The sequence below is a fragment of the Aquila chrysaetos genome, chromosome 6 (assembly GCF_900496995.4).
Source record: "Aquila chrysaetos chrysaetos chromosome 6, bAquChr1.4, whole genome shotgun sequence".
NCBI classification, from domain to species: Eukaryota; Metazoa; Chordata; class Aves; order Accipitriformes; family Accipitridae; genus Aquila; species Aquila chrysaetos.
The window spans coordinates 49,224,956-49,237,488 of record NC_044009.1 but is presented as its reverse complement, the minus strand read 5'-3'; the positions used below and the strand labels follow the sequence as shown (position 1 = coordinate 49,237,488).

Below are 12,533 nucleotides of genomic sequence, written 5' to 3'. Positions count from 1 at the left end.
ATTTTTTTATACACATATCTATGATGGGATTTTATTTTTTTAAAGGGAAAAAAACGACGTTGTAGTCAAGAAAAATTATTAATTTGCTAAAGATAGGCATCTAATGCTTCTTAAATGCTCTAGGACATCTCACCTGGCTTCTAACACTCTATTTCCAAGGGCACACCTCCCCTGTATACCATCTGCTAGACCCGCCAGCCTTGCGAGGGTCACTCTGATACTCAGCATCTTCTCAAGTGGTACTAAATACCAATGATTAGGTAACTGAATCAAGCACAAAATGTCCAAAGAATGTATTAAGGCAAGATGCTTTCCAGGACTGTGATCATTTGCTCATGCAAAAAATTTCACTGAATTTTTTTACACAATAATACTTTTTTTTAAAAGAAAAGGAAAAAAAGAGAGAGACAAAAAAGGCAAGAATATTCAATTCTATATCCATTAAAAATGATGGTTTGAGTGACTTGAAATTTTTTTTAAGAACACTGCTTTATTTTTAGCAGGAGTATATTTCTAAGAAAGACTGTATCCACAAATGAGTCAATAAAAGAGCATAGGTCTCCTCATAAAAGCAAAAGTTTCCAATTATCACAGGAGATGTATAGATTTTCTCCTTTTTTTTTTTTTTTCTCCGAGATTTTTTTTCGTTTGAATGTTTTTCAGTTTGACCCCCAGTGATGTCCCAGTTTGGCCCCCAGCACTCTTACCTCCCGCTAAAATAACCAATGGAATTCAACAGTTAAACGCATTACCAAAGTCTCCCCCAACCAAAATCACTCACTGCTCGCAACAGTTGCATCTAGCACAGCATTTATGGTTTTCCCAGTTCTCAATATACAGAAGACCACAAATACCATGACAAAGCCTAATTCCGTGGTGTGGTAACTTCTCATCCCATGCCACCCTGCATAATATTATGTAATGTACATCCACATATAACATCACCCTTCTTGTTGCAGACCCTATTGCAAGTTCATACTTGTCAGCTAGTATTACATACAAACCACAGAAATACAGATGCTGACCACAGGGCAGAAAAACACCCCAAATATTAGGCCACACCATGATCTTGTAAGACATTGAGCATGACCAACTTTAAGTAAGAACTACGCAGCTTAGTTCTCCAGGGTATCCATCTCCTCGCAGCACGAGATCATCCCATGCAAAATAACTTTGGCACTTGGTTCGGCTTATCTATAAATAAGCCTGGCAATCCCCAGCTTCTGGAGATTAGTCCATCATCCTAAAAATCATGGTTAGAAAATTTTCCTGTTAATACTTTTAACGAATGACTCAATAAATTATTTCCTTTCCTTGTTATTTTGGAGCTCTGTGGAATGGTATTTCCTGTAGCGTTACTATCAGGACAACAAACCCAAACAAAGAGTCACCCATGACAACGATGAGCATCCCCCAAAAAAAGGCAATGCCTTGCTACAGCGTGCAAAACTACAGTCCTTCTCAGCGCCTAAATAACACTCCTTGAGGGGTTATCAAGAAGCTCTTCAACTTCTTGAAGTGTTACTAAGCAAAAAGCTATTGTAACGCAAATAGTGCTGTGGTTAGAAAAGAAATAAAAGGCGTGTCTTAAATGCTTGATCATACAATACATGCCATAAAATCCATGGTATGTTTGTGGCTGACCACACTAACCTAGTTTACTGCCTCTTCTGCCCCATTCTACTGACTTATTCATCACACCATTGAAAAGAAAAACATAACAATTCCATTGGTAAGAGAAATTGTACAGTTTCTAGAGCTACAGACTGGGCAACTAAGACTTATAATTCTGATTATCTTTCTCTCTTTTTTTTTTTTCCCCTTCACACTGAAAACAAAATAAGTTATATTGGAAAAACATTAATATTCTAGCTCCGTCATCCTTTTTTTTGTATACGATACACATTATTTACAAAATAATTCAAAGCATTGGTTGCAAAAATTAGTATTTCCATCAGGTTTCATCACCTGACTTATATTTACAAATCACTGGTTGGGGTACTGTACTTCACCCCCTTCCCTTCTGGAAAGAGAAGGGTAAGATGTGGAAACCACACCTTCTTCTGAATACAAAAAAAAAAAATTAAAATTGTATCTTAAAATAGACATTCAGACACAGAAGAAAAAAGGGAAGAACCCACATCAGTAACATGCACATATTAATTGATTCACCAACTACTGTGGGCTCAATTAAAGTGTTCTGTTGTCAGAGTTTTAAAGCTTGGAAAAAAAAAAATTAAATTCTTGGCTACAGCTTGGCATATGCAGGTCTTAACCCAGAAACAAGCTGTTTTATAATTATTTCTGAAAATTGCTTCAGTCCATTTTATTTTCTGTGCTTGCCTGGGAAGTGTGAAAAAGAAAGAAAAAACTATTTTTGACTCAAGGCTTTCAAGACATTTTGGTTCTCAGCTAGCAAGTAACCCAGTTTGAGCCTGATATTTCCAACGTGAACTTTGGACCACTCTCACTGGTTTCTCAGCGGGACTGGCTACATGAATAACTGCTGGCAGAAGCGAGGAAGGCTTTGCTGTCTGGGCCGTACTTGATCACACGGAGAACGTCACCAAGGCTGGAGGGTGGCTCTAAGGTTAGAACGTTCACGTGCTTCTAAGCATACCCACGCATGCTTGAAAAATACAATCAATAACCTCCTAAAATGTCTAAAAATGTATGAGGTGGCAGGATACAATGGGAAATCTCACTAATGCATGTGCACAAGAAATTAAGGACCCACAAACAAAAAGGAAAGTGACTGCAAGACAGAACCAATCCCTTTTTTTTTTTTTTTTTTTTTTTTTCCCTCTTTTGCCAGTGTTCCTGGCTGCAATTTTAAACTAAAACCCATGATGATCCTGTTGGACCTTCATGTTTGTAGCTGCTCTCTGGAAGTTGGCAGCTGACAGAGGACCTGCTCTTCTCTGCCCACAGAGCCTTTGTTAACGGCAGGAGCGGAGCTGCTGGTTGTCTTTGAAATGGATATACTGGGTCAATGGAAACACTCCGGTATTTTTGAATGGGGAGGTTTGTTGGTTTGTTGGGTTTGGTTTTATTTTTTTCTCCTTTTTTCTTATTTTAAAGAAATAAAGCTGTGAAAAGGAGCTGCTTCTCTTTCTTTTTTTTTTTTTTTTCCCTTCCCCCCCGCCCCAGTTCCCTCCTCCCTTTTTTTCTCACCCCTCTTTTTTTCCTTCTAAATGCTTGCTTCAAAACCACCCAGCCCATTTGCGTTGACCTGACGGCTCCGTTTCAAAGGCAGCTTCAGTCTTGTGTCAGCTCCACGGGCTCTGCCCGCCGAGGCAGAGCCAGCCGGGAAACCACTCTGGTTCCTGATAGCCGAGGCTCAGACATATGGTCCCAGCAAGCTCATATAATCAGTAATATTAAAAAAAAAAAAAAAAAAAAAAATCCCAAGATTTGTTCCTCTTCTCTCATAGTTCATTGGTAAAGAACATGTCAGTACAGTTGAAGAATCCTGCTGGTTAAAGGTATCATCCTCAGCTGCTCATATGGTCTGGGCTCTTACTTGTCAATTAGATTAATCCAAGCCATTTTAGAACAATAAATATAAGTACAGATGGAATATAAACATATTGAAGATTACTGTTTTTGACGGCTGTTGTTTATTAAATCAAAAATAATGTTGCAATGAGGATTTGGTTGATATTTTGAATGGAAAGGAAAAGTAAATAGGAATTAAATATTCCTTAGGAAAGAAAAAAACCAAAACAAAACCAACAAACAAACAAAAAAACCCCCTACCACACCACAACCTCCAAAACAGCCCATGGGTAATAAAAAGGCAATGATTTTACTTAAAATGCCACCTATGAGCTACCTTTAGAGAAGGGATATGGCACCTATAAACTCAAAACACTAGGTATGTTGAAATCCATAAAATTTCCAATTACTGCTTCAGAATTTATTGTGCACATATGGAAAATAATACTTGTAAAAGAGAAAGGGGTTTGTGCCTGGTGCTGTCAATACTGTGAAGGATGGGGTGATTATAAAGCAAATTAACAATACTTTTAAATGTGCATTCACTTATCTTTCCAATTAAATCCTTGTTAAACAACTGCACAGACAGTAATGGTGCTTCTGCAAAGCACTGATCAAGACAGTTTTATTGTAATTTTTACTCTGTAACAATTAATCAAGTAGGCATTTTCTTTATTATTAAATTATTTAGTTAATAAATATTCACAATCAGTTCATGTATTTGTAGTTTAAATTTTACTTTTAATTTTTCTTAAACCGAATTATATTCCAGTATATTCTTATAGAAGAAACAACAGACATATTTTAATGCTTTTGGCCAAAATGGTTTTTGTTAACTCGAGGCAACGTCAGGTTAAGATTAAATTCACCTTTTTCCACAGTGTAGTTACCGATTCACGTATCTATGGCTGTCCTTTCCCATGTTCTGTAAGAAATGTACCTCTCTGCAATAACATAATATTTAGCCTCTGTAAAAATTAATATTACCCCCCTTCCCCTCCCAGTACATAAGTATAGTAACCAAGCCGTAAAAGCACGGTAATTGACCTTTGGACGGTACGTGGTGTTTCGCAGTTAACGCACAAGGTATTCCAAGTGAAATAACGGGATGCAAAGGTCATCTGTACAGCAAATACCAAGCATTTTGCAAACAAAGCATTGGATATAAAGACAATTAGGAACTCTCTTGTATTATGTATGAACCAACACTTACTGAATGAACCAATAAGTATTGAAATTTGTATTTCTATGGTTAGTTTCCCTGAACATATATGCATTAGGATGGAATCCTAGTGTTTCAGCAATGTGTTATGAACCCTTTATAGCTCCATTTTTTTCAGTTAATTTAGTACTCATGAAAATTGCTTGTTTGACAGTTGTAGAAATTGAATGCCTTTCCAGCTACCCAGCAGATTAGCACAGGAGGCATAAAGAAATAAGCTTCTACCTCCTCACCCAGGTATCTCTGGTCTTCAAGCACAGAGGGCAATTGAGAATTGCTGGGACAGGCGTGCGCGAGCACGACAGGGAACCCGTACGTAGGGTTTAGCACAAAGAAGGTCCTTACCCCATTATATCACGGTGTGTATCGACATAACAGGTTCGACCAGAGCAGAGAGCGCACCACAGATTCTCACTCTTGCTTATAAACTAACGCCTTCATGGATGACGAGTCTTCCCCCTTTTTTTTGTTTTTCTCTCTCATGTGCTTTTTGCCTCACTGTTGGCATTTTTTTTATAAAGTCAGAAGCTTGCTTTTGAAAAACATCTCCCACCTGTCCCCACTTTCATATGGTGGTGCCTTAATGGCCCTGAGCAGCCCCACCTGGGGCTCCCCTACCCCTGGCCCATGTCAGCCCCTCCGCCAGGGGCTTTGGGCCAAAACAATTTATCTTTTCAGTAGCATCCTCATACCCTGGAAGTGCCAGCACACCTGACATGGCTTAACAGACCCATTTACAGTACCTTATCCCTTTTCCTATAGGTGTGAATTAAAAGAATATCCTTATAAATATGTGTAAGGGGTTTAATTTACTGGACCTTGCTTAAAATCAGCAAAAGTCCCCCAGATTTTTCATAAAATCCATGAAGAATTGCCAAGTACCAAAAATTCTTTTTTTTTCTTTTTTTAAGATTACAACTATAAAACTTAACCAGTAAAATGGAAATCATATGAAGAATGGATATTTCTGTCTAATGTCTCCAGCTATTGTAGAAACTTTTGCCATAGGTTAACAGCCAGAAATGTTGAATGACTGGTTAGCTTAGTTTCTAAACCCAAAATTCTTTCAACGCTTGTAGACTAAGAAAAGTACGAATTTCCTGATGTCAGTATTGGTCCAAACAGCTTCTACTGCCTTGATTCAGTGATTTGAAAAACGATGACTTAGAGTTTCGAAAGTGCTGAGAGATGTTATAGCCTGGTCTTCTTATGATCAACTGATCTTTTCAGCTCTTAATGGGAAAATAAATCATAGATAAAAGATAATCCTGTTGTACAGAAGCAAAAAAGGTGTGATATCAATAGACTTTTATAGAAAAAGAAAACTCTGTGAAAGGGATAGAGTAAATAAGGTAGTTTGTTCTGCTGATGCTCGTGTTGGCAAGGTCAAAGCCCTCTTCAGGAGCTGCCTACCTCAAGAAATGAGAATGAAACACAAAGTATATTCAGAGAATTTAAAAAGATACAAGGCATGGTTTTTTTATTGTAAACCCGTCTTCCTCCCCCAAAATCTAGAATTTTAAGGGTCGTTTTAGATTTTTACTGTTCTTATTTCTTCTTTCATGATAAAGCTGTCAACTGTTAGTTTGTTTTCCTTTCATATTCACCAGTTCCCTCTTATTTCATTTTTGATGCTGCAGATGACATTAACAGTATAGGAAAAGGAGCCAAATAAAGCTTTGCTATATTCTAATTAATGATTATTCTAATAAAAAATACTTTGATATGGCAGCCAGCCTAGAGTGTCTTCTATGATCTTTACATTTCGATGTGATACATATTATTTATAGCCTATAAATGTAGGTGTAACACAATGGCAAAGCAAGCAGAAAGAGCCCATTAAGTATTTGGCCTGTATAAGAACTGATTGCACAGTCAATCTCTGCAATGTAAATAGGCTTTTTCAGAACATTTGTTTGCATTTATAATTAAATTAAACTTTAACTAAAATAAAAAAAAAATCTCTATGGGAGAATCATATATATAAATACTGTTTTCCCACTGTTACAGAAACTACAGAAAAATGAAGGTACAGGGATTGAGCTGAGGTGGTCACAATAATTACCAAGTGAAAGTGATGCGTGGAGGGAGCGTTATTAAACATCATCCCACTGCAGAGCTTTAGAGAACTGGTAAATAAGCAGGGTGGGAGCACATACTGGTTTTCCTAGTAACTTTTGTGACTTCATGAAAAAGTCTGAAACTGCTGCTGTCCTCAGCATCTAATTGACAGGGGACACCGGGCTCTTGGGGACATCGGGTGGAGACCGCTATTGCCCTCCCGAGCAGACGTTAAATAAATCCTGGTCCCCATATCTCCCCACGGTGTTTTTGCAGGTACACTGTGACTCGATGGGTTGTTTCCTGCTTGCACATTCCTACCTAGCACAGAGAAAGGATGTTATTTAAACAATTGAAACAGCAGCCTGCTCTCTTAAAGCCAATCTTTGTGTCTTGTACTTCTTGAATGTTCCGATTTAAAATTACTGGATTATGCTTTGGGGACTGAAATGTTAAACTCTCCCGTTTCCCCTCACGTTGGTGTCACCCCTGAGGACTGCAAAGTGGCATTAGGGTTTACAAGAGATGAACTTCGGCATTTCTGCATGCATGTACCTGAGGAAAGGCTAAGTACAGACCTGGCTAAATATTTTTATAGCTGAGACTTTAAAGGACGTGCAAGGGGGGCTCAGATAGATAATATCACTTCCCATTGAAAATCTGTTTCGTTATGATGTAAAATGCAGTTATATAGCTAGTTTATAGCTAGTTATATCAATAAAGACTAAGACATAAGAAACAGTAATTATCACAACTGATAAGATGATAACATAGTTTTCCAGGGGCACTAGTTTTCTTTGAATTTTCTTTGGTCGCTCAATAGGCAGATTTCTTGCACGTGCCCCAAGTAGCCAGTGTCAGAGTGGCTTTAATGTACTAGGAACTTCACCTATGTATATTCATTTTTCACAGTAGTATAAACCAGAAGAAAAAGGTGCCTGGTACCTCTGTGCTGCAAAAAGCCAGCTTAGACTTTTGTCTAGCTTTATAGTATCAGCCCATCTGTTTTAGGTGAAAACTTGAGCAGTAATGTTAACCTCAAGTACGTTAACCTTTGGATGCCACGAGACATGATAGACAGGACCATTATTTTTATGGCACATTTTTTCCTGAGCAAAGATCCTAGGCGGTGAAGAAGGATAGAAAATCCTGATTTTGCCTCTCTGTCTCCAACCAACATACAGTGTACGGTCATTTGAAAGCCAAGGCAGACTGCATTATCGACACACAAATACCCAACAACTATAAATCTAAGGGAACCCAAGTAATGAGTCAAAACCATGAGGCTGACAATTTATTCAGTCTCACTGAATTTACTGGCATAAATACTGATTCCTCATAAACCAGAGTTCACACTCCAGTTTCGGCTGAAGACAAGACTGGTCTGGAGCCGCTGAGGAGGCAGCAAACCTCTACTGCTTCCCTGAAACCTTCTCTAGAGATGTAAATGGAGGCTTGAAGGTGGGAATATTTTTACATCTCTCATTATCTCTCAATTTAATGAGAATTTTTTGAGTCAAAAGTCTTAGTTTATGTATAGTACAAAACTAATTGAAAAAGTTGTTCTCCAACAGCTGTCATCTCCAAGAAACCATGTAAAATACACAATTTTTAGCAGTTCTGGCAATAGTCTCTAGGTAACTTTAAAAGAGCTAATAAAAAGTAGGAGAAAATGTTGCAGCAGCTTCACATTTATACTTGATTAATTCAAAAGTGTATAAAGTCTTTAATGTAATTTAAGATTTGGGAATCTTCCCTAATTTCTGAGAAGCTTAATTTTATTTTCTCGTTAAGTAGTATCAGGAGGTTCACTATCATCGATGATATTTGCTAAGCTATTAAATGTGGGGATATTTAGTCTTTGCCAAGAGTAGTAAACTGTTCAGAGAGGTGAACGTATTTGTCATTTGTCCTAATTAGCTACCAATATCAGCTTCCACACTTGTAACAGTATCTATTGATCAATGTTAGATTCATTTAGGCCACATCTCTGAGGAATCTTCCTTTGTATTTGTGGAAATATGTTCATTATATGTGGAATCTGTGGAAATATGTTCAGTAAATATGTACAGGTTGGTTCTAATTCTGGATCTCAGGTCCCCAAAATATTCATCTTTCCTCTATTCATTTCCTGGGGTCAAATCTTTAGCTTTTCAAAATCAGTGGTAAATCTTCCACCGACTTTGACAGAGCCAGTACTCTGCTTTCAGTATTTCCTTTTCAATTCTTTTCAGCACCTTTTTCTCTTTTTCTGGTTTCCTTTGGATCCCTGTTCTACTTTTGGTTTTGTTTAACTTTCAACATCCAAACAATCTGCTATTTTTCCTCTTAATCTTTTTTTTTTTTCCTCACTTTGATTCTTTGGTTTCTACATATGCCTTGTTTTTTGCCACCTTATTTCATGTATCCTTTTCCTTCTTTTTTCTTTTTTTGTTTTTGTTTGTTTGTTTGTTTGTTTCTTTGGGGTTTTTTTGTTTGTTTCTTATCTTCTGTTTAACTACTATTTTCCTCTGCTTACTCTGCTGGTTTTCCTCTCTCCTAGCTGACATTTCCCTCTGTGTAATATCTTTCTACCTTCCCTTTTCTCTCTTTTCCAAAGCGCGGCTCATCATTCTATGCCACTAATGTATAGCAGATTCTGAAATACTGTCATCTGAGACAGTTAAGTACTAAACAAAACATTACCAGGGTGGAGGAATCACTTACCCTGATTGACAACAAATCGTAACTTCTGTATTGTTGCCAGATTGCCGCTAACTCTGTATATTCCATCAACATCTAGACCTGAAAGAGAAACACATATTTCATTTTAGATCATATAAGTATTTTTCTTTGTATGTCTGTCAGGAAGCCAGAAGCACCCTAACAAGTATGAAGAAGAGCGCTGTAGTGAACGACTGAAAAATAATCCACCTGACAACAACTGAAGTGCCTCCTGCCTGATTAAAACAACAATGAAAAATAAAACTGGTAGATTAACTTAAGTGAATACAAAACACCTAACTATAATTATCTTGTAATTCTGTCAGCAGAATACGGTTCCGCAAGGGTGTTTGAGTGTGACGGGAAAGGAAGAGTGAATTAGCTCTCCTGCTCGTAGAGAAGGGCCGTTTGGATACGCACGATGCTACGCTAGCCCTGCTTAAATGTGGGGAGTTTATAGTAACGGTGCTGGGGAAACTTCTCAGTCTGGGGCCTGGGTTTTTCAGACATGAATTTCTGAGGCTGTGACCTTTCTGAAAATAAAGCAGTGAGATGCCCACTCTGAAATCATGACATGCGTGAGACTACACACAACTACCGTTTCTCTACTATATTCTTCATAGCAGATCAGACAAGTTTGAAGATGAAATTAAATATCCCAAATAGCATATGCCCTGGAGTACATTTCTTCATTAATATAGGCCATTCTTTTCAAGGACAACCTGACAGTCTTGTTTCTCCCTGCATATCTACTCAAGGTTTATCTTCTAGGTGAAACTAGATGTCATACTCCCTTTTGTGACATATTATCTCCTACAGCAAGCTCTGCTGATATGAGTGTTTAAAATAGCACTTCCAGCCCCGGTTGCATAGCTGTAGCGTTTCAAAGCACATGGGAACTGCTCTCCTTTCCCGGGAGAATTAGCTATTGTGCAACAACGACCGAATCTGCATGCTTAAAATTTGAAAACACTAAAATGTACATTGTCAATTCACGTTTAAAACTTGCAAGTCCATAAGAAGCTAAGAGAATCTACACAGAACAGGTTTTTTTAAGGCTACTCATCACTTGGAACACAAGTTTTAATTAGCTTTTGGCAAGCAATTTCAGAGAAAGCCATTCTCTTGGAAAATGCTAATTTGTCAAAACCCCAAAATTTTCAGGAAATATTTCCTGACATTGTATCTAGGGGGATTTTTTATTTTTCCCTTTCAGAGTGGGGAAAAAGGAAAAACTGAAACTATAGGAAAGAGTGAAAACAAGCCCAAAAGCCCAGAAATTCAGTTCTAATGACACTTAAATGGGAAGGAGCTGAGGTTCAAGTCCTTATTTCAAAGATACTTGCATCGTGCCTTGGCAGATGAGTACCACAGCCAGTGGACTCAACTGCTTGGAGGTATACCTCACTGATCTTGAAACATTTTAAAAGATTTCCTTTTTATGCAGATTGAAACCAAATAAAGTCTTTTGTTTGTTTGCGTGTTTGTTTTCTCTCTCTGCAAAATACAGTTCTTCTTTTATGCCTGTCCTGCTAGGAGCATCCTGATCTGGTTTACATTAAATAACCTGCTTTAAAAATGAATAATAATTCTGTATTTTACACTGGCTATGTCTTTTATTAGACAATTTTCTACCCTGCACCTGTGGGTGTCCTGCAACATAATACTGAGAGTGATGATTCATTTCAGGAAGATCCCCTTTGGTTACAGAGGGATAAAGAAAAAGTTTATTTAAGAGAAATCAAAAAGGATTTGGTAATCAAGAACACTTGGAAGTTGTCCATCTACTGGATATATAACATATGAGCAAATGGAAATTACTAAAATGTTTAAGTAATGCAATTCTATCCTAAATCTGAAGAGTCTCATTCTGGTTTAGTAAGGGGAGAGTGAGAGAGCAAGAGTAATTCCCAGCATCGGAATGTGGGACTCTTGTGGTAAGAGATTAAGAATTGCATCATGTAAATTGAAGTCTAAACCAGAAAGTAAAGAGGAAAAATAAAACAAACAAACAAACAAGCCCCAAAACAGAATGTTAACTTTTGTTTGGATCTAAATCAATTCAGTTCTTAACCTTTTTGGATATATGGACGTGAAAGCAATACATGTCACTTTGGGTGAAATAGCTATGTCTCGCATTAATAGCATCAATTTGGAGCCTGCATAAATTATCCAGATCAAGTGAAAATGACAAACTGTGTTGTAAATTGGTGGATATTACATCTTGCAAAACGATCTGGAGTATACAAGTGCATTATTATTGTTATAAATTTACTTTGGTCCAGAAATGAGGTCTGATTAGCATTTCATTTGGACACTATTCAATATGGCAGAGAGAAAAAAAATAAAAAAAAAAAAATCCAAGAATATCAAGCCAATTATAGTGTTCACGTGCCATCAACTTTCTGCTCCAAGAACTTTGAAAGTTAAGCCAAACCAAACCAATGCAAATTGGTGGATTTGGACATCCTTTTCATGACCACATTATCTTAGCTGGATTGTTAACAACTTATTTTGGAAATCCAATTAGGCGCAAAAGAGAAAGAGAGAGAAAGAGAGGGAGAAATATGTCTTTATAGTTCTAATATCCTGATTCTATGAACAATTTTCAAAGCAAATTCATTTTTAAGGGCACCTCTATCAAGAATAAAAACATCACTGCACTGCTGTCAGTGTTTCTTCACGGCAGGCTATAAATACTTAGGGAACAAGATGAAACAAAAGCCTTGCAGAGTTTCCTATCTGGTGCTGGCGTTTAAGTATAGTGGTAAAGAAGGTTTCAGAAAAAATACTCATTGTAATAAAGTCCAACTGTTCACTAAAGGGTGACTTTCTCGTGTTTTGGAGTGGGGTTCATCAGGGAAGAATCACTGGATTTTGCCCTAGAGGAGAACAAATATTTTATTTGCTCTATATCTCAATCTCCAACTCTGTTTCTATTTCTTTTAATGAGGAACCTGAGAACAGGATGGACCCACAATTAGAACTGGTAGCCAAAAGCATGATAATGACTTCGGTATTTCTACCCTAAATTTTGTAATGGTATAAG

The 12,533-nt window shown here is 37.4% G+C and overlaps 1 protein-coding gene across 5 annotated transcripts in view; it reads right to left on the bottom strand.

Annotated features, from left to right (window-relative positions):
* ARHGAP15 (Rho GTPase activating protein 15) overlaps positions 1-12,533 on the bottom strand; it is a 331,480-nt gene that overhangs the window by 97,449 nt on the left and 221,498 nt on the right. For all 5 annotated transcript variants that reach the window (XM_030018687.2, XM_041124393.1, XM_030018685.2 and 2 more), the window contains one exon: positions 9,488-9,565. In XM_030018687.2, the coding sequence (XP_029874547.1) occupies positions 9,488-9,565 (78 nt within the window). The remainder of the gene's footprint in view (positions 1-9,487; positions 9,566-12,533) is intronic.